General features: G+C 37.6%; 2 protein-coding genes and 1 long non-coding RNA gene across 4 annotated transcripts in view; 2 read left to right on the top strand and 1 right to left on the bottom strand.

Annotated features, from left to right (window-relative positions):
* Positions 1-17,844, bottom strand: part of smarcad1a (SNF2 related chromatin remodeling ATPase with DExD box 1a) — a 31,452-nt gene extending 13,608 nt beyond the window's left edge. Inside the window, exons 1-23 of one of the 2 annotated variants that reach the window (XM_065247190.1) lie at positions 17,526-17,844; positions 17,160-17,223; positions 16,937-17,021; positions 16,771-16,837; positions 15,634-15,713; positions 15,430-15,549; positions 15,218-15,296; positions 14,363-14,850; positions 14,069-14,265; positions 13,882-13,972; positions 13,673-13,772; positions 13,530-13,589; positions 12,448-12,523; positions 12,154-12,289; positions 11,888-12,019; positions 11,479-11,574; positions 11,154-11,271; positions 10,902-11,017; positions 10,508-10,696; positions 10,309-10,427; positions 9,199-9,381; positions 9,003-9,109; positions 8,390-8,891 (exon numbers count right to left, since the gene is read on the bottom strand). In XM_065247190.1, the coding sequence (XP_065103262.1) occupies positions 8,830-8,891; positions 9,003-9,109; positions 9,199-9,381; positions 10,309-10,427; positions 10,508-10,696; positions 10,902-11,017; positions 11,154-11,271; positions 11,479-11,574; positions 11,888-12,019; positions 12,154-12,289; positions 12,448-12,523; positions 13,530-13,589; positions 13,673-13,772; positions 13,882-13,972; positions 14,069-14,265; positions 14,363-14,850; positions 15,218-15,296; positions 15,430-15,549; positions 15,634-15,713; positions 16,771-16,837; positions 16,937-17,021; positions 17,160-17,223; positions 17,526-17,631 (2,871 nt within the window). In that variant the 5' untranslated portion in view covers positions 17,632-17,844 and the 3' untranslated portion in view covers positions 8,390-8,829. Of the gene's footprint in view, positions 1-8,389; positions 8,892-9,002; positions 9,110-9,198; positions 9,382-10,308; positions 10,428-10,507; positions 10,697-10,901; positions 11,018-11,153; positions 11,272-11,478; positions 11,575-11,887; positions 12,020-12,153; positions 12,290-12,447; positions 12,524-13,529; positions 13,590-13,672; positions 13,773-13,881; positions 13,973-14,068; positions 14,266-14,362; positions 14,851-15,217; positions 15,297-15,429; positions 15,550-15,633; positions 15,714-16,770; positions 16,838-16,936; positions 17,022-17,159; positions 17,224-17,525 lie in introns of those variants that run through there. The other variant, XM_065247191.1, reaches the window with a different exon arrangement.
* LOC135729492 (macrophage-expressed gene 1 protein-like) lies at positions 1,708-6,384 on the top strand. Its single transcript, XM_065247189.1, has 2 exons — positions 1,708-2,182; positions 3,514-6,384. The coding sequence occupies exons 1-2, from the start codon at positions 1,733-1,735 to the stop codon at positions 5,053-5,055; spliced, it is 1,992 nt and encodes a 663-aa protein (XP_065103261.1). The 5' UTR covers positions 1,708-1,732; the 3' UTR covers positions 5,056-6,384.
* A 1,179-nt stretch (positions 17,845-19,023) lies between the features above and the next one.
* Positions 19,024-19,968, top strand: LOC135730047 (uncharacterized). Its single transcript, XR_010525851.2, has 4 exons — positions 19,024-19,152; positions 19,241-19,410; positions 19,493-19,730; positions 19,860-19,968. It is a non-coding gene; the product is annotated as an uncharacterized lncRNA (long non-coding RNA).
* Positions 19,969-22,578: the final 2,610 nt, after the last annotated feature.

Raw genomic sequence — 22,578 nt, 5'->3', positions numbered from 1 at the left:
GTCAAAACTTGACTGTACTGTATCAGTTGAACCGCAGCACGTATGACTAAACCTTTCTGTATGATCTAGAAAGCTGTAGCACATCTGGTTTTCAATGAATTAAAATACCACACCACACCTCTTCTTATTTGCATTAGCTACCTAGCTGCCCACATCAGATTAAAGTCTCTGACACTGAAAGTAACATATATTTGTCAAATATGGGCAATTACCGAAGCACTACTTTTTATACCTTAATTAGCAGTTGTTACAATAAACCCTCTGTTTGTTACAATTAACCCCACCTATGGGGTAAGTTGTGCTTGCACTCCTTTCAACGTAATTCACTCTAAGAATGTCTTAGTTTTTTACGCGTTTGTTTGTGTTATGCCTTTAACAAATTAGGTGTCACTTTAACACATTATGTGTTATTTTATGTTAAAATAAAACACAAGTTGTGTTAAAAGTGTTTCAATAATAACACAGAGATGTGCGGATTAACTAATGTGTTGTTTTAACAAATCCTTTCTAAGGGTGTAGTACAATAACGGTAGATCCCACAAACAAACTTTAATTGTTCATTTGTAGCAGAGATGTGTGTGTGTGTGTGTGTGTGTGTGTGCGTTGATTGTTCATAATTAATCTAACAAATATTTTTTAATGATAGAGCCAAAGGCGAAAAGTGTCAGGTTGTGCCCTTCCCTCCCCTAATTATGTACCAAAATAATCTATAGGATGTTTGCTCTTTATAGTTCTTACATAAGCTTTTATGTAAAAGTGAAATTGAAAATAATCTTTTCTTATGTTATATTCTATAATATGACCATATTACCCCTCTTCTACGTGATCTCCATTGGCTACCAGTGCAATACAGGATTAACTTCAAAATCATTCTGTTGTATACAAATGCCTTCATAACCAGGCTCCTTCTTACCTATCGGAATTGCTTAGTCCATATACACCACCCAGAGAACTACGCTCCAGCTCGCAAAGTTTGCTTATTGCTCCTGCTACCAGACTAAAACGCAGAGGAGAGAGAGCATTTTCAATTATGGGCCCTAGATTATGGAATAGCGAGCACTTTTAAATCTCTATTGAAAACGTACCTATTTTTCTTTGCCTATGGTATTTAGCTGAACAATTATCATATTTAAATGTCATGAGTTACTCTTTGCACTGATAAATGTTTTAGTAATTTCGAACACAGTCTACTGACATGTGCTGTTACATTCTTCTTATGTTCGAACGGCACAGTGAGTTACCTATTGATATGAGTCTTAATTTGTCTGTTGTGTTATGTTTTTGCATTTTTGTAATTGTTGCACTCAGTCAACTGACTGGTGATGCTCTGTGTTCTGTCAACTGACATGAATTAAGGAGGCAACAGTGGACCTCAAACTGATGAGGTGCTTTTATCATATCTTGATTTAAATTGGCACTGTGCCTATGTTTTCTATTTCCTTGTTATTTTATAATTGTGTTTTTATTGTTGATGTGTTGATCTGTTGCCACTATGGAAAGCACTTTGGGCAGTCCTGATCTGTAAAAAGTGCTATAGAAATAAACGAACTTGAACTAAACGAACTTATATTCTGATCCACATCAACCGTTACAAAACCATTGTTCCAAAAAACGTACTAGCTTATCAATAAAACTGGCTAAACTGGTTTAATGAAGTCCACACCCGTTGGGACTGCTATAAATACCAAATGCAATCATATAGGAAAACAGTTATCAAGCACACTTGAGAATCATGGAATTTAGAGCAATCTATCTGCTGATGCTCTACTGTTTCATGAATGTCTGTGATCTTTCTCCACTCATCCGTCCCAGTAATGGACTCAATGAGTGTCGCAAAAACTCTGCTTTAACAGCACTGGAGGTTTTACCAGGAGGCGGTTGGGATAACCTGCGTAACATAGACATGGGACGAGTGATGGACCTGAGCTATTCCCAGTGCCAGACCACTGAAGATGGTGTTTATCTCATTCCTGATGAAGTCTTTGTCATTCCACAGAAAGAGAGCGAAGTGGAAACTCACTCTGAGATCATCATGTCTTGGCTGGAGGAGAAAAGCTCAACTTCACGCTCCATCAATGCAGATGCATCTTTTTTTTCTAAAATCAATGGAAAATTCTCAAAAGAAAACCAACGTATGAAAACCCACCAAGTGGGAGAGAATTCGGTAACAGCTCGGGTTCAAGTAAGTGAAAATAACTGTCCAATTAAATATTAAAGGGGACATTTCACAAGACTTTTTAAGATGTCAAATAAATCTTTGGTGTACCCAGAGTATATATGTGAAGTTTTAGCTTATAATAGCCTACCAAATAATTTATTATAACATGCTAAAATTGCCACTTTGTAGGTGTGAGCAAAATGTTGCCGTTTTTGGGTGTGTCCTTTAAAATGCAAATGAGTTGATCTCTGCACTCTTAATTAAAAAAAACATTTTATAGACCGTTTCAGCAGTAACAACATAAACAAGCCGCTGTCGCGGTCCGCACGTAACTTCCGGTAAACTCCGCTAATAATAAATAACAACAAAGTTCTTTAAACAAAGTTTATTTATATAACAAGCAAACAAAACAACACATAGATTACCTAGGAAACCAAAACATTTGTTATTTTCGACGAGGCATTTGTTCAAGAGATCAGTTTAGCAACTAGTCAGACCATTAAAAAAACGAAACCGGAAGTAAGGTTCGGATCCAGACGTGTATCACGTGCGTCCGATGAAACCGTCTATATTGTTAAAAAACATTGTAGCACTATTTTAAGGTTAACAAACTATGAATTTATTATACTTAAATTGACCTTTAGATTATAACAGTGACTTTTGAAGCATGCACCGCTTTAACAACTTTTATCTGAATTTTTATGTAGGATTTAATACAGGTGCCCAGCCTGATCTCACAGGAATTCGTACATATTTTATGAGTTTGCTAATTCGTATGAATTTGTACTAAGATAATCATGCAAAAACGTACAATTATCATGAAAAACAATAACAATATCTATTTATTTAATTTCAAATGAATTTTGATTGGCTGTCCTCTGTAGCTCTATTACTATGGTTGTGATGTGTCAACACAACCTCAGAAATTTGTAACTATTTTACAAGGTGACCAACTCATATGTAATGAGTATGTAGTAATCATACAAATTCATATCAGCCAAATAGTTTCTAGATGTAGATTTATTATCTTATTAAATTCTTATTATTCTCTTAAATTTACAATGATTTTTTAAACTTTACGTCTGTGTTTCACTGAGCTAAGATTAAGGTCTTCATAAATTTGCATTATAAAGTAAAACATCACTGGCATTACTGCAAGTTGTTTTCAGTCAAAATAGCACAATGCATTTTAGTCTGGGACTAGCCTTAAATTCCCACTGTGAGGAAAATCAAGTTTTTATTGTTGTTTATATGTCTGTGGTGTTTGCTTTAAGACAAGCCATGTGTAATTTTTTCCATGTGCCTTAACTTTCTATTTATGTTTTTTCTCTTCTATATTTTTTTTGTATTTTCAGGTACATAATCATCTGTACGCAGTGAAGGCATATCCGAATTTCGCCTTGGACTCTGCCTTTGCTCAACAGGCCATGGAAATCGCAGACGCTATTAAGAACAATCAAACACGTCAAGCAACTTACCTGTCAGAGAAACTTATTCTTGACTATGGTACTCATGTTATCACAAGTGTTGATGCCGGTGCCACTTTAGTGCAGGAGGACTATCTGAAAAAGTCCTATGTCTCTAACAGTCAGTCACACATGTCTTCTGTCTCAGCATCAGCAGGCTTTAACTTTTTTGGCAAAGTAAAATTTGATATTGGTGGCAAGGATACTCAAGGAAGCTCTGAAATAAGTGAATATCAGGGTAACATCACATATTCTTTAATTCAGAGTCATGGAGGGGCTTTATTTTACCCAGGCATCACTCTACAGAAGTGGCAGGAGAGCACGCTCAATAATCTGGTGGCTATCGATCGCTCTGGAGTGCCACTGCACTATTTTCTCAATCCATCAACATTTCCAGACCTTCCAGAGCCAATAGTTACTAAACTAGCTTTGTTAGTTTATGAGGCTGCAGAGAATTACTACCAAATAAACACAATTCCAGGGTGTATATATCCACATTATCAAAATTTTAACTTCCAGGCAAATGTGAATGGATCTTGTGAGGGTCCAGTCACTAACCTTAGCTTTGGTGGTGTTTATCAAGCATGCACTCCATTGACAGAAGATGGAAATATCATCTGTGATGAGTTAGCGCAGAAGAATCCAGCCACTGGTGATTTTTCATGTCCTGAGCCATACACTGCCACCCTATTACGCTCTGAGACAATAGAAAATGGGTATTATCGTTCTGAGTGCAGGGAGAAATGTCATAAATGTGGTTTTTTATGGCTGCGTTCTTGTTGTGACCAGATATGTGGTGATAATTATTTTGTCCGTCGCGCAACAATTAACACCTTCTGGTGTTCCACAACTGTGAATACTCCTAATTACTCCGGATATCTTTTTGGAGGTCTTTATGGACCATCTTTGCCAAACCCTATAACAAAATCCAGCAGCTGTCCTGACAACTTCATTGCTCAAAAACTATTGTCTAATGGCATGATGGTTTGTTTGAGCAATGATTATACAAAAGGAACAAAATCCTCAGTACCTTTTGGTGGTTTTTTTAGCTGTCAGTCTGGCAATCCTCTTGCACAAAATCAGTCTCGCTGTCCACCTCAGTTCAGCCAACATTTAGCTGCCATTAGTGATGGTTGTGAGATATTGTACTGCGTCCAGTCATCCGTGTTCACTGGTGGTGATTTAAAGCCTGTTCACCTTCCACCTTTTACAAATCCACCACTGATCAGCAATGCAACAAACAATGTGGCTATAATGACAGAAGGCGATCGGTCTTGGGTGAGAGTTGGAGGAACTAAGACATGGCGACAGGCAGAACCAGATGAAATTCAAAAGGCATTAATGCTCGACACATCTGGAGGAGAGAAGGCTGGTCTAGCCTTTAATGCAATGGTTTTAGTCGTTTTTGTAGTCAGTGCATTTATTTTGTGAGAAGTAGATTTTCTGGCTGCAGAAAGCAAAGGAGAATGCTTCATGGTGAAGGAAAAAAGATAACAGAACAAATTAAATCATTTGTAACATGGTGATGGGTTATAGGGGTGTCATATGAGAAAAATCAACATTAGTTTACAATTAACTTTAAATTCAACTTTCTATCATGATTCATTTAATTAAATTGATTAAGTCGAAAAAAGTCAGTAAAATTAAGTAACTTCAGCTCAGGTGCCTGTATATACTATATGGGCACTGTAATGACCGAGCCAGATCAGATGCACAATAACTACTTATAATTCATAAATATAAGTGCAGACCCTCACACAAAAAGCAGACTAAGCCCAGGGGTCTTCAACACTACACCCAAACTGCTTTTAACAGGCCTTGTGACTATGGCAACACATCAAGATTAGAGTTTTATGACCACAAAATAATGTGGGAGCTTTTGAGACAAAGAAACTTTCTACTTAGTCATGCATGTATTCACTTATAAATGTATAAGGGAAATGTCTTAATCAACTATTTCTAATCTCACCATGGATTATGTTATTGGTGTTTATGTTATATCATTATATTAACCCAAACTAGTTTCAATTAATGTTTAATATTACTTACTTAATCCAAATCATATTTAGACCTTGTTTGGTATCTGTGTGTTCCATTTTTGATTTCCTGAATGATAATATACATTATGTTTAGGAAACTCTTCTTCATAATAATATTATGAAACTCTTTAGCACCTCAATCCAACTGAATTCCATATACAAAACAGCATGTTGGAAGACAAAGACAGTTAACTTTCCCTCTAAAAGTATGACCTCTGATTGGGTCAGACACATCTTTAAGGTGTTACCTCTTCACAGCTTAAAAACCCCTACATAAGAACACACACAGAGTTCTTATCTGAAATGTCGGCTCTTCTCTGAGTTTCCCTCAGTCATCCCGGTCTTTACATCTCTTTCTGGATAAGGATGCAAAACTAAGTTTCAGCGTACCTCTAGATTGTGCCAGGCCTAGGCCTTGTCTTTCCTTGTCTTCATGCTCATCAATTCTTTCAGCCAAGTTCAACTGAAGCCTCACCAAACTACATCAGGACACTTTTTTTTTTAATGGGCAAGACATGCAAGTATCATACTTAGTCTTATTCACTGATGCATTACGCATCCCTTTTTAACTAAGGTGCAATCAAATTAAGTAACTGATGGTTCGTCTCTTCGACTTCGTTCGTCTACCTTCTTCCAATGCTAAACTGTATGTATGTGTGTGTGTTTGTATGTTTAGAGTAGTATGTGTTCAGTAAGTCAATAAAGTCTGATTTGTATCACACATGATGTTATTTGTAGTTCATGCTCATGGAGTCACTAATCATTAAGGGGTGGGTTCCCAGACAGGGATTAGACTAGTCCTCGACTAAAATAATTGTAAGAGCTGACCAAACTGAACAAAACTTGCACTGACACATCTTAAAATACATCAGTGCCCTTTGTTTTTCCTCAAAATGCACAAAAGTAATGTTTTTAGTAAGGTATGTTTGTTCAAACTAGTTATATATCCTAATTAAACTAAGACCTAGTCCTGGTTTAAGATTATCTCTGTCCAGGAAACTAACCCAATAGGTATCTACCTGCTCTTAAAGCTGTTGGATCAATTTTAGGATATTCATCTCCTTAGCCAAGAGAGCTATACCTTAATATAGTCTATAGTGTCTGACTTAACATTCGCTGGACAAGTGTTGGCCAGACACCCAAGACCTTTATTTGATTCACATACCTATAGTTGTGACCCGCTCTGGCGAAATGAGTCGGAAGTCGCAACTTTCCATTTAAGATATGGACCGATAATGTAGAAAAACAATGAAATTATAAAAAAAAATTTTTAGCTAATTTTAAAGGACATTCAAAATTATCTCCCAAAGGTTCGAAGTCCAAATAATTGAGTAAAGATATTTAAATGACTATTAAAGTTGAAAACGTTTTACTAAATTCGATGGAAATGAACATCGCTTTTCTCAATCCTCTCGTCACCTCGGAGTATTTCCCTGGTATCCCCTGAAATGTCACTCTCTCTCCAAATATGATGTAACATGTTGTATATAGAGCCAATCAGAAATCTACATAAACGCTGATCATTTGTCAATGGGAAGCCCCGGGGCACGCGATTGCTCCAGCCATCCTCCTGTCAGACTCGCAGCGCTCTGTACCCAATATTAAACTCCTTTAGGAATTTGTTACACTGTAATGGTCAACTAGCCTACACAAAGATATGATTGCATAGGCTAGCATTATTTGTTTTCTTTTTGCTTGTCTCTCTGCCTCTCTCAATCTCTCTCTCCATCATGCGCGCACACGCACATTACATTTGCTTTTATTTGGATTTAAACACGCACGCACGCACACACTCTTTCTATCCCTAGCAAAAATGCAGCACTTCTGTTCAATCTTTCTAATTTTAGTAAATCTTTGTAAAAGTGCCTTTTAAAATATTTATTCAAATAAATACTTTACAATAATTTGAGCTTCAGCGTGGTTTACTGTTATAGCATTTATATTAATTTCTTTGGTCAAATTACTCAAAAAAAAACTTTAAAGGCGATTTTCTCAGGTTTTCAGTTGGAAAAAGAGGGCAGACAACCTTAATTCAAATGTCTATTTCTTTAAAACCATTCAAGGTATGTCTTTGACTAGGATAACATTTGAAAGCATATGATCTCCTCTTTCCAGTGATACAAAAATCTCACATTTGGGTCACTGTGACTCATTTTGCTGGATCAGGTCACAGTTGATTACAATCAATTGTAAGTACTTTACTTTTGAACTAATGTTTGTTTCCCTTAATTGGGATGATGGAAAATGTTTTTAAACATTAATAATTAACATAATTAATTATTAATTAGCATAACCCCCTCCTTTAAAATCGCTACAGCAAATACAAAAGCCAATTATTTATAAAATAATTAGTTTTACTATATTAATTTATGATGTAAATATATAATTGTGTTATATATAACAATCTCTATAGTACAGTTTCCCGGACAGGGTTTAGATTAATCCAGGACTAGGTCTTAATCCTATAACGTAGTTATGTTAAAACAAATGCCACACACACACACACACACACACACACACACACACACACACACGTTAAGATGTGTCAGTCCAAGACTAAAATGCATGTTTGAGCTACCTTAATTTAAAAACAGATAAACCCTGCAAAACCACCCTACATACTTAGTTGAAGCTATGGTACATTGGGCACAATTCTCAAATAAACTGTTTTATAATTACCAGGATATATTTTGATTATTGTCTACTGAAGTTTCAGCAAGTGGATGTATTATCTTTATTTATAAAAAAATATTACAATAACACGTTGTTAAATTCCTACAGTACACGTATAAAAGCTCAACAGACATATTAAGCCCTGTGTGTGCAATCTGGGCTAATCTGACCTGATAAAGTTTTACATTTTACAGACGGCACAAATGCAAAATGGATCTCCTCCAGAATGATATTACAAGTAATATTTCAGGTGATCTCTGAGCAAGATCACTTTTCTCAAGTATGGCCATAACATTTTTCCAAGGTTTGTGCGTTATTTAAAACTGGCCCTGTAATATTTGGACACTGCTAGAGAAAGTGCTAGTCCTTATCTAACCCTCATTAACAGCTCCCATGTCAAAAAGTGATTTTAGGACTTAAGGGTATCAAGTTGCTTTGTTTCCACGTTGCCATGAGTGAATGGCAATGCCCAGACAATATTGATTTGCGTTCTTTATAAACCCAGTGAGACTTTGAGCAGCTCAGCCATTTGTTCGGTCATAGCTCCATCTTCCCCTGAACAGAGCAAAAATAAGTAAACAATCAGTAAAAATGAACCTTTAGAAAGCATCAAATAACACAGCAATACAGCTGGTACATGTAGATACTGGCAGTATTAAAACTCACCCTCATCAGTGGTCATGTCCTGCTCCAGTTTCAGTTTCTCCTGTCCCACACGTAGCATGCAGGCCTCAATCGAGTCCTTGCTGATGAGCTTGATCACCTGCACTGTTCTGAAATAACAACATTATTAAAAACCAAATGTACCCATTTGATTACAGTAATCTGCAGTTCATCTCATTCTTGCAGTCATGACACAAACCTGGTCTGCCCCATTCGATGACAGCGGTCTTCTGCTTGCTTGTCATTAAATGGATTACAGTCAATGTCGTGCAGGATCACGGTGTTAGCAGAGGCAAGGTTGATTCCCTGGCCTCCGGCACGGGTTGACAAAAGGAACACAAAGATCTCTGGGTTTGTGTTATATTTGTCGATAAGGCCAATCCTAGAGAATTAAATTACGTGCAGCAAAAATCAGATTTTGTAGCACAGAATACAACTAATCTGGTTGAAGTTGGATGACCAGCAGAAACTCCCATGAATCAAAACATAACATTTTCGTCACATTCAAACCCAAGAACACTGATGTGTTTTATAACTTCAATTTTATTATTGGAAATGCCTTTTGGTCCCAAAGTTTTTTTTTTATCTTCATTTGTGATGACTAGTCACACAAAAGTGTAGGATTGTCCATAGCCACATCTGAATTTGCTCAAGTATGACATGCACCATCTGCTCATTAAGTAGTAATGTAAAAAAAAGAGAGCATATCCAAGCCTCCATTTATATGAGATTACGCTCTTGCTTCATATGAAACCACAATCTTAACAGCAGTTTATAAGCAATATTATTCATATCACACATTTAAGCTTTACTTTTATAACATTCTCCAGGCTCACTCTATCCACAACACCAAAACTTTAAAGATGAATTACTTCTTGGCCATCTTTGACTTTGGTACAGAGAGAAGATTTAGGAATATGAACTTTTAGTTGTTTTACAGCACAACAAGTGTGTATATTATTAGTGTTGTTTGTTGCTTGCTTAAGTCATCTGAGGGAGCGCTTGGACCAGGAAGAGGGCGTGTGACATCAGACTTAACAAGTAGATATAATGAAATGTGAACCGAGCAATTGGTTTGGAACACAACATATTGTGTTAATATAACTTGTGAGAAATATCAAATAAGCAAAGTTCAATATGATGCTTTTAAAACAAAACCAGGCAAAGTGTTCATATTTCTGTCCTCTAGTCCCCTATTTCTCTCATGTCTATAAAACTGATGGAGCCAAGAATATCAACCAAACTGGACATGAGACAACTGGTGAACAAAGTTATACTGATAGGATACTCTTTAGAAAGTTATGCTCACCTCTCTGCCATGGGAGTAGAGCCATCCAGCCGAACAAACTGATGATCAAGATGTTTTAGCAGGATCTCCACAATGTCTAGTACCATGGTGAACTGACTGAACAGCACAACCCTGTCACCCTATGAATACACAAAGTTACTTTATATCCATACCTAAAACACTTAAAATTGAGTCATTGTGACAATATTAAATAACATACCTTTTCTTTGAGCTTGGCAAGTAGCTTTGTTAGCAGCGCAAACTTCCCAGAGTCTAAAATGAGCTTTTTCTCCAGCTGAAAAGTGCTGATGGAGGTGTATTCCTTGCATAAATTATGCAGTTCAAAGTCAGACATCACCTCCATATCCTCCTGGATAAGTGCAGGATCGGCATCAAAGTGCGTTGGTTCCTAAAATAAACAAAACCACGTCAACTCAATAGCATGCAGAACACATAGCAGAAAAGAACACATGTACGCTTTTATTAAAAGTGACTTGCAGTGCAATTCTTTGTATCAATTTGTGTATTCCCTGACAATCAAACCCATTATTTTACATACTGTATCTTCCATTACAAAATTCCTGAATAATCCATAATACATACACAGTCCTCACCTTAAGCATGGCTTGACTCATGACAGCCAATTTTTCACTAGTGTAATACTGACGGTGTAATAACGGATGATTGGCCATCTTTCTCAGCTGCATCATCACATTGCAAAGTTCTTGCTCTACAGACAAAGAGGAAGAGAAAGTGTTATAATGGTTCTGTAGTGGTGCCATATTTCTCCAAAAGTCAACCACAGATTATTTCCAACAGTTTGTGATTACGGAAAATATCTTCCAGCAGAACTGAACAGCACATACTCTCTCCACCTGGAGCCCTTTTGAGCTTCTTAAAAAGCTTCTCATATAGCTTCTGCTGGGCCTCACTCATGGGACACATTTCAATCTTCTCCACTTTTGGTGGAAGCTCTTTCAATACCTAGGATGAGGAATGGGTGTTAAAAGCAAAGAAACAAACAAAGGTAAACAATTCAAGTCACTGAGGCACGAACCATTTTAATACAGTACATGCATAAAGGACAACATGTGGATCGGTTTATTTAGCAGCATTAGCATTTGACATTCAGGGACATTTTCTCAGTGCTTGGTTACTAATAAATGTAAAGATGATAAATGAAATGGTTACATCACGCTTGACTCGTCTCAGGATAAATGGCTTCATGATAAGTTTAGCCTGTGCGATTCTCTCCTTGTGAAAGGTGCTCTCGTCTTCTGATGATCTCTGAAACGAACCAGCGGTGCAGCCAATGAATAAGTTTACATGCGAAATATTACGATTTTACATATCACGTAAACTTAATCTTACTGAGATTAAGTCCTTATTCTGAATATGGAAAATAATCCCATTTTTGGTGTACATGTAAACATAGTCAATGAAAAAACATTCTGTCAGCATATAAACAATTACAGCCGTTTTGGGAAACATTAAGATTTTTGTAGACGCACACATCATAAATCAGATGTAACTCTCTTCATTTAATCTTTAAACCTTAGCTCCAGCATTTATTTTGATGCAAGTGAAAGCTTGTCTATACCGTGGAGAACATCTTGGAGATCTGTGAATTGCTGCTGGAGAACATGGAAGGCATGATGAAGTTCAACAGGGACATGAGCTCTAACAGGTTGTTCTGCAAAGGTGTTCCAGTTAGCAGTAATCGGTGCTCAGCCTGTAGACAAAAGACACAAATGATCATGTATAACGAAGATCCCAACTTTTGATTTCCCCCAGCTCAAAACAACATCTAAAATATGCATGTCTTAAAATTGGGTTCACAATCATGGTAATGATGCTTGTACTGACATTGATGGTCATGAGGTGGCGGTATCGCAACGATTTCATGTTTTTCAGCATGTGGCCCTCGTCAAAAATCGCATATTTGAGCTTCAGCTTGCGGAAGAGACTGCGGTCATGGTCGTTTCCTATTGTGAGATTGTATCTAATACAGATAATAGATGAAGAATAACAACAACGAACATGTCAATGGCATGCAACAGACTTCATTTAAAATTGCTAATATATCAAATCATTTAAAATTGAGTTTATATAAAAGTTAAGGGAATTACATTCCAGGGCAGTGAAGCATTGTATACTTACGTGGACACTATGATGTTGAAATCAATTAGATCGCTGAGGATCTCTTGCCGCAAGTATCTGCGGTCTTCCACTGACCCTGTAAGAGAAAGATGCTATACATTATTTTTAATACATAATCAACATCAACCTAGTATGAATTTAATTTTAACATTAAAGATTTTACACTAATTCTAGCTTTTAAATAAATTAAACTGTTAGCTCAAGTGTCTACACATTAGTGATGCAACAATACAGGTACATTCACACAGAGCGTAAGCGTTAACGATTGATGGAAGGCTTGTCTGAAGCGTGGCCAACAGCCAATCACAGTGGCCGCAACACATGCTCCGGTCTTCCATAAACGTAATTGGCTGGCCTTGCCTAGGTTATTTTGCATAAGGCGATCTGATTGGCTGACACACACATTGCCGCTTGAAAAGGTGAAAAATGTTCAACTTCTGCATCGAGCAACGGCAGTGACGCGGCGCCGAATGGATCCACAATTCAGTTCGGAAACGCATGCATCACCCATTAAAAGTGAATGGGAAGCGTTAACGCTTAGTACCGTTAGTCCACTGTTCAACACATACCTCAGTTTTTAAACCACTGTTTTTGGTTCAGTTGACAGCCCATTAAAGTGTTTTTACATTGTTCCTGTTGCCTAAACATAGAATAATGAGGTGTTAAGAAGAAAACTTTTTGCAAAAACCTATACCGGAATTCTCTTTATTTTACAAAAATGCAAAAATCTACTTTTTATAACTTCTATTATGAAAATCAACTTTTTTGTCTCGCTTATCCGCACGCCACTGTAAAGTGTGTGTGAAATCTGACACCAACATCGCAAGTGAGCACCTGTCGCTTTAGCGGGTAGACGCACGGATTAGCAGACACACAAGCAGATGTGCAGGGAATAATAAAACAGACGGATTTGGATGCATATTCACATGCATGTATTGGATGGTGGGGGTCGTACCGAATGGTTCACTATTATATTGAGAATTGTGACATCCCTACTATACACAAACACTGATACACACAAAATTGTAAAAAAGATTTTTATCTAGAAAAGCAAACAGCAGATATGAAATGATTTAACTCACCATAGTAAACAAGAACTTTCAGACTGGGGCACCAAAGACCAAGCTCACGAACCCAATTATCTGCAAAGACAGAATGAAGATTTAGCATCCCTATCACCAGCTGAGTTCACCTGTTATACCTCCATTAAAAACATCTCATTTACCTAAAGTGGATGAAGGCACAGTTATAAGATGAGGCCCTTTGATGCCTTTTTCATACAGATGAGCCAGGAAAGCGATGGCCTGAATAGTCTTACCAAGCCCCTGTGGACAAAAAATTATATGTTAACGGTAGAACAGTAACAATGTAAAATCCAAGTCATTTAAGGGATCAGCAACCAGCTTAGATTTTTTGCCACTATGAATGACTCACCATTTCATCTGCCAGAATCCCACTGAGCTTGTGCTGGTGGAGCAGAATCAACCACTTCAAGCCAATCAGCTGATATGGCTGCAAATGAAATCTAATACAGAAAGGAAGGTATAAATGTTAGGAACCAATGATTAAATAAGATCCAAATATGAGTTAGGTCCTGTGTGAGTGAACATGATTAACTCACTTGCTGTTTAGGACTTTGGGTTGCTTCATGGAGCCCATGCCTGCTTCTATGACCTGTGTGACATCTTTAGTCATTTTCTGTGCGATCTTCTCACATCTGCCCATGAGGTCTCTGACCACCTGCCTCTCTTTCAGTACCACCTTGCAGCCATGTACCAGGTCTATAGACAGGCCATTATCCTTAAAAAACTGCTCTTTCTGTAGAGAAACAGATGTATGGTTGGCACTGCGACACAACCACAAAACCAAGTTAAGCAATAGAAAAACAATGTAATGTGCCAATAAGCATACATACCACATCCTTCCAAGAGTTAAAAGGCCTCAAGGAAATGATCCTTTGAGCTTTTTTGACTGAGCAAAGAGATATCAGAACAAGCTCATCTAGAGAAGCCTCTTGAAGGAACTGAATGATCTGGTCTTGGAGATGAGGAGCGATGTCATCCTCATCATCATCAGACTCCAGGTCATCAGAGATGCTATCAACCTCGCTATCCAGCTCCTCCTCCTCCTCCTCACCCTCAGAGGCACTTATGTTGTCTACTCGCAAATCATTGTCTTTTTTCCGTTTAAAGGAGTCGTTTTTGATCGTGTTGTTGCTACTCGCCACTTTGTGCGTTTTGGGGGTAGATGGAGTGGAGACGTTTCGCACTGGTGATGGGGCCGCTGTCAACCATTTTGAAAGACTAGACGAACTTTCTGGCTTCTGCAAGCTCTTGGCATTTTTTACTTCGGAGTGAGACGATTTGGCCTTTGGTTTTCTTTGATCCTCTGGTGAACTGGAATCTACATTAGGGAGGGTATAAAAGGAACAAACATAAGCACTACTTGCACATGTGATTAAACGGCAAGAAAGTCCATACACACATTTTTCACATAACAAACAGCTGTCAAGAGTCTTTAACAACTTTGTTATTTTGTGTCAAGACATCTCACAAACAATTCAACTATAATCCTGTTCTGCATATGCTGTTTTTCTGTCTCAAGCATATACATATTTAACATTGCAAAATATGACTGATGTGTATTAAAGTGAGAAAAGCTTACCGGTAATTCTAACTGAGCCAAACTCATTCTCAAATCAAAATTCCTATTCGCATCCATCCTAAGTAAAAAATTCACCTAATGCTTGTAGGATCTTTAACATAATTACCTGTTGAGGAAAACATTAGCAATGATCCCAGGGCATTCTCATAGTCCCAGTCATGCTCTCGAAGGACGTCTCTCAGGACCTGTTAACACAAATTGATCACTTATAACATCTAAATCATATCACGTTTCAAGGAGCTCAAGTGCACTTGCATCATTACTCAATATAGCAATTCAACATTACAAAATATAACAAATATGACAACTTTGACTTGCATCCTTTTCAAAATCAGGTATTTTTTTCTTGAGCTTCCTCAGGAGAGCTTCCTGCTTCTCTCTGCTCGGCTCCTGGTTTTCCTCTTCTTCAGAGTCTTCTTCATCCTCAGTATCTGACCGCTAAATCATAATCAACAGCTATGTAAACACAAGTTCTTGATCTTTAAGCCAAGGCAGATGTTGAAAACAAATACATTTTCTCACCGTGATTTTTCTTCTCTTCATCGGCTGAGCGTTTTCATCATCTTCATTATGTCTGGTTTTGCCTTTCTGTCTGCCTGAATCTGCACATATAAAACAAAGGGAACAAGCAACATAGACCCTTTTACTATTTGTACACAATGATGATGTGGCAACATATGCGTGCGTATATTGGCAACGGAAGTACGACCAGAATCAGCAGTGAAGCAACACAGAAAGTTATTTTAAAAATTTACCTTTATCAACACAGCTACCACATCCGTGTACTATAGTGGAGTGGATAGAAGACGTTAGCAGTAGGGCTGGGTATTGGCAAGGGCCTCACGATACGGTACGTATCATGATACATGGGTCATGATACAATGTATCACGATACGACACGCCACGACACGGTACGATATTGCATTTTGCGATACATTTCAATACTTTAGCAAAAATGTAAAAAATAGAGCTGAATTAAAAAAAAGCTTTTTTAAAGCCAAAGTGCTTCCACACATCGGCTTTGAAGCTGCAGGTGTTTTTACATTTTCTGCAATTTTCTCACTCCCGCTAACTTCTGACAATTTGGCTGAATGGCCGTATATGACAACTGGACAGTGACAACTACAGCAGCAGCAGAGGAGGTTGTTTGAAGCAAACAGAGGGATTTGATGGGTTTTTAAAAATATCAATAGAAGAGATTAAAATATCTATACACTTTTAGGGGGAAATGTATCACGTTAGTTAGCTGTATCGATATTTTTGCACAGCCCTAGTTAGCAGATGCCCAAATATAAAGAAGCCAGATACATATACGTATATTATATTAGTGCAACCAAACGCAACAACCAGACGTTTTGATGCTAGGAAAGCGTTTTGATAAACTTTCTGAGTTGCTAACACGTTAGAACTACTGGGGAACAACACCACCTCTGTTGCCAAAATGCGCGCGCAGGCTATTTGATCACGTGGGCTGTAAAAGGGTCTATTGACTTGACATACAGCTTGTTTTTAACAATCGAAGGACTTATCGCCAAATAACCCAAGAAAAAACAGGTCAGGACCTTAACATTAAACAAAATAAATATTGAATTATGCATCTGAGCTTTTCATAGACGGATTAAAAATGTATGGGTCCATGCAAAATAAAATAAACTTTACCTTTCTCACCATACACTAACAAACAATGGGCTACAGCTCCCTCCAGTGTGCTGGTACTCTCAACCACCTGTCATAAGATAAAAATACATTACAGAAGACTATAAGAATTCCCAAAGCTTATATGTTGTATTATGTATTTATATTGTATCCAAAATGAAAGGGTTACCGCCAGCAGATCTTTCTTGCTCTTCTGAGGGAACATTTCCATAAGTTTGGACACTTTGTCCTCCATGTCCTTTGATAGAGAATCCCTAATGCAACATCACGTTATTAGTTGATACTTACAGACTGGGTGCTATGTTTCAACTGAAAGCCCTTGTTATGTGGTGGAGAAGCAGCTGAGTGAGGACTTTACATTAGTTTTATTGTTTAAAAAAAATCTCACTTACTTGCCCATCCTGACAGCTTTGTCATCAGAAGAACCATCCTCCAGTCCATGTCTCTGTAACTTGCCTGTAACACACTCTGATAGATAAATTATCATATCACTTATTATAAATATCATGTTAAAACTATTGCTTCTGTGGTGACACCCTGGTACATTTGTGGATGCAGTACTTTTATTAAACAGCAATACAAGAGTAAGACTAGCAAAACCAAATGACTAATTTTCTTAAGGGAAAGCTTATATTTGTAAATGTTGCATTTACAACACGCACACGATGCCAAGAAACGCTGTCTCAGTAAGAAGCTGCCTAGATTTTGACACACGACGCTGAACAAAAGCCCTGGTTGTAAAACGGTTTTTTGCTCACCTCTGTGATTCTCTTTATCCGAGCTTGATCTGTCCGACGACTTACTGCGACCATCAGCAGCTTTGTCCTTTTGGAAACGGAACCGTTCGAGGCTAAACAAACTCATGATAGATCGTTTTTAATATGAAGCGCTATGAGAGTCAGTCACGCGCAAGCCGCTATCCAATGGTAATGTCAAGTATTAAAACAGTTTCATATCACGACAACATATAAATAACACAAATAACATCACAATTATATATTTTAGATATTATATAAATTGTAAATTCGCCCTGCTGTAACAATGACGGTGCGATAAGCAATGAATACAGCTACGTTCCCGCCACCGGCCGGCATGCGTCACTTCCGCTTTTAACCCAATAGAAAACAAGCGTGTTTGACGTCATGAAGCGGCCAGAGCCACTTAAAGGCAAGCCATCAATTTTATTATTAAAAAAAGGATTAATTTACCCCGAAAACCACCAGCAAATGTATTGTATTATTCTTTATTATTAGATATTGTGCTTTTCTTTATTACTTACGTAGTGATATTGTATGTTAACAATAAAAGAGAAATGGGTATATGTTTCTTTATTTGGCTTTCAGGTTTAAACAACTGAAATTGTAACTGTTAAGTATAATATTGACTGCAATGCCTGTGCTGATATAATGCATTTTAATTAATGTTAATGATATTAATGAAAAAGCAACAAAAACCAATAGCAACTGCTCCTTTTTGACAATAATAAGACATTAATCACAGTGCCTTTGTCAAAACCAGTTGACCACACATTTCTGGAGAATGTTTTTAGCGGTGTTGTCGCTTATCCATAGTTTTCAGTTTAGTGCATAACATGGACCTACTCACTAGCTTTATAATGTCTGTAAACATTTCTCATGATTATTTGATTTTAAGTGTGAATCCCAATGAAGCACGTACACATTTTTTTAAACTACATTTTCAATAGATTTTATTTACAATATAATGGGGAAGGGGTGTAAATCTGGATGAAAGACTGTATGTTTGAGGAGAGCCTTATGTGAGGGAGGTCTTTTCTGTCATGAAGAGGTTCCATCATGAGACGTAAATGGCCTATTATCTTGATTAAACCTGTTGTGCTTGTTAATGTTTCATTGATGGATTGTTGAAATATTTTTCACGAAGAGCCTGTATCTGTTTTCTATAGACCCTCCATGCTGTAAGTGTGTTAACTAGTTGTTTTGGGTCAACCTTGCTTGTGGAGTTTGGTATCTTCCTTTTCTTTTGAAAAAATGTTTCCTCAACGCATGATGGCACAAAAGATGGCTTGGGAGCCCATCACACAAACTACTCAAAGCTTTTGGGCCTGGCTGAGCTTTTATGGTGTGACTACTTAAGGAAGTCAAAGGTAAAGCAAACTTGGCAATTATTTAGGACTAAATTAAATATATATTGAGTAAAAATAATTTTTCTCCTTCCCATTCATGTCTAGATTGACAAGAGGAATAATTATAGGTCTCATCGCATTATTGCTGATATGCTTGAGATCTTGGCAGAAGTTGTAGAGGAGCCAAATCTTAGTGATATCAGATCATCACAAGCAATAAGCCTTGAAGTTGATGAGAGCACAGATGTGTCGATGTCCAGGCAGCTTGATTTGCATGTCTGGTATTAGAAGCTAGTCAGAATATTCATGAATCAAAAGTCCTGTTAATGAACTGTAAATACTAAATAACCCAACTATTCTTTGTTTCAGATACCTGGACAAAGAAGGACATGTATTTAATCAGTTCTTGGACTTGGTCCCTATTCCTGATGGCAAAGCAGACACTATTGTGACAGCCATCAAGAACGTAATGCTGAAGAAGGCTATCCCAACTGAGAAACTGTATGGACTGGGAACTGATGGGGCAGCTGTTATGACGGGTAATTATTTTTTTACCATCATGTGACAGAATTCAATTGATGTATCCCATCATTGTCACTAAATAATTGTATTTAAATTCAGGACGTGTGAACGGTGTGGCAAAGCAACTTGCAGAGAGCTTTCCAAAGATTGTATCTGTTGCTTGTGCTGCCCACAGATTAGCCCTTGCCTGCAAAGACTAATCTAATGATGTAAAATACATGGCCACTTTCAGGGACCACCTTCAAGAACTTAATTTGTATTTTAGAAACAGTGCAAATCGAACTGCAACACTTAGGCAGCATCCGCCACCCTGGGTGTGAGTGACTTGAAAATAAAGGTAATAGTAATAAATAATTAATAGGTATTCATAACTAATCCTTATGTCTGAGGTAATAATGTACAGTAATTTGATACCTTAGTAGTATCTTCTATATTTTTACTAAATCATCATGTCTAACACTTTCAGGAAGTGAAGGACACACGCTGGCTTTCTCAGCACAGGGCCATTGAAACCCTACAGAGAAATCTCAGCTCAGTCCTTGGAGCCTTGGCAGAGGAGGCAGAGATGAGAAGATTTTGTACTACATACAGATTTGTGGTCACAATTCAAGTCTAAGGAGCATCAAAGAGACTGGACAGATGCCGCTCCCTGGGTCAATTTTGTCCGAACTTCAACAGGACCTTGATGATCCCCAAAGACTTGGAGCCTTAAACATAAAGCATGAGGAGGAGAGGAACAGGAGAGGGCAAGACATAAAATAAATGCAGACGGAGGAGCAATGGGCAAGATCCAGTATGTATTAATGCTCTCCTTTCTTTTAGAATAAATTTTATAATGAATAATAAAGGATGTTGATTTGTGCATTGTGGGTCATCCACCCTTACATAACTGGCCTGGAAAAACACCTTCACAGAAGGTTTCACGAGCTGGACATTCTTGGGGCTTTTAGTGTCTTGGGACCACAATCGGCTGTCCCACAAGATAACAGAGACATTGCTAATCTGCAGATTCTGGCCAGGAAATTTTTCCCTCAACATGAGAAGGAGGTCCTGCAAGAATGGCTCTCATTTAAGAATCATGCTCTCATTGGGGCATGCATTTAAGGTAGGTAAAATAGGAGGGCATGACTACAACACACACAACATGCTAATCACGCTTTAGTAAATCAAATATTATTTCAAGAACAAGACCCGGGAGGAGCTCTTGAGTCTGCTGGCAAGCGAGTTTGATGAGTGGGCCAACCTTTACCCCTCCCTGAGCCTTCTTGCAAGCATTGCCCTTGTTATCCCCATTTCCAGTGTTAACTGTGAACGTGATTTCTCGACCATGAACAGGGTAAGTTAAACACTTTAACATACAAACATATAATTATGCATTTTCTTTACACTACTTTTTTGATTTAGGTGAAAACAGACCTGAGAAATCAGCTTCAAGGAGAACACCTCTCTGCCTGTCTAAGGATCTCCATAAATGGACCTCAAACAGAGGACTTTTCATATGAGAGGGCATTCGAATATTTTTTCAGAAAGCCCCGTAAAATAGCATGTGCAAACAAAGGTTGCAAAATGTGCCATAAAGAATAATCATGTTGTGTCAAGGGGCATTATGTTAATAAAGTTTTCAGTTTGAATATTGGAGCATATTTTTGCATTGTTTCATTACCACCGTTGCTCCAGTGCACCCACTAAACATAAAAAACTGCCCCGCTATATACCTCCCCCCACCCTGGGGCCTACCACCACAAATAGATTGTAAATCTGTGGGAAACACTGTACAGCCCTTCACTCATAAAACCTTTTAAAGGTAACGTTACCAAATTTATTTGTTCATTTATTATGTTGTGCACACCACAGTTCTGTAAGTGGAAAATTAATTCATATTTATGCGTTTTCTCATTGTTTAGCACAAATGTTTGCCATGCAAGTTTGAATTTCTCTCAGTGAGTACTGACATACGGCCCTTCACTCCTAAAACCTTTAACGTTACCACATTTATTTATTCATTTATTATGTTGAGTACACCACAGTTCTGTAAGTGGAAAATTAATATATATATATTTGTGTGTGTTTTCTCACTGTTTCGCACAAACGTTTCCCGTGAGTTTGAATTTCTCTCAGTGAGTACTGACATACGGCCCTTCACTCCTAAAACCTTTAAAAGGTAACGTGACCACATTTATTATGTTGTGAGTATACTACAGTTCTCTAATTGGAAAAGTAATTCATATTTGTGTGTTTTCTCCCAGGTTAGCACGAATGCGTCCAGCATAATTTTGGATCTTTACCATTGAGGAGACTAGCTGACTGTTCTCAACCAACCATCATTCACCAGCAAAAACTTTAAAGGTACCACATTTGTTTATTAGGTTGCTAGTATACCATTGTTCTGTTTGTGGATCATTTATTCATATTTTTTGTGTTTTCTCACAGCTAAATATGAACGCGTCTAGAGCAGTTTTCGATCTTTACCATTGAGGAGGATGACTGACTATCATCTATTCAATTCAATTCAATTTTATTTATATAGCGCTTTTCACAATTGTTACTTGTTGCAAAGCAGCTTTACATGAGTAAATGTAGGGGAGAACACAGAAAATCAATAGATAATATAAGAAGTAGAATATAGCGGCTAAGGTTAAACCGTACAAGCGAGCGTAGTAATAATGTAACGTATACAGTAAAGTGCTAAGTTAAGCCAAAGCTGGCTGACTCTCCCGGGGACGAAAAAACCCCTAGGAGAAAACCCAGTGGGAAAAACTCCTAGAAGGACAAAAACCCTTGGGAGAAATTTATATATATATTTATATATATATAAACACGGTAGGGATAGGAAGCAGGTAAGCGGATTAAACAGCATATGGCGTATTTTTGAGATATTTCTAAGATGGAAGAATGCTGTGCGGCAGACGTTGGAGATATGACTATTGAAAGATAGATTGCTGTCGAACATTATTTTTGTCAGTAAAACAATAATATTTGTGTTTTCTCACTCAACAGTCACTTAAAGTCAACAGTGGCAAGATTTTAACCACAGGTTAATCCTCTTGAGGTTTAACATCTTTCTCTTTTATTATTCTCATCACTTGATCTTCAGGCTTGCTTTTATCATCCACCTTTAAATCATCCAGTTGAGTTACTGGTACGTTGCCTGTGTCCATCCAAGCAAGTTTTGTTAAAGGTCGTTG

This window comes from Paramisgurnus dabryanus, chromosome 11 (genome assembly GCF_030506205.2).
Source record: "Paramisgurnus dabryanus chromosome 11, PD_genome_1.1, whole genome shotgun sequence".
In the NCBI taxonomy this organism is placed as follows: domain Eukaryota; kingdom Metazoa; phylum Chordata; class Actinopteri; order Cypriniformes; family Cobitidae; genus Paramisgurnus; species Paramisgurnus dabryanus.
This window is presented reverse-complemented; position numbering and strand designations above follow the sequence as displayed.

Coding starts and splice junctions, on each gene's coding strand:
- LOC135729492 (XM_065247189.1), top strand. CDS start 1,733: ATGGAATTTAGAGCAATCTATCTGCTGATGCTCTACTGTTTCATGAAT. Junction 2,183..3,513: donor CGGTAACAGCTCGGGTTCAA/GTAAGTGAAAAT, acceptor TTGTATTTTCAG/GTACATAATCATCTGTACGC.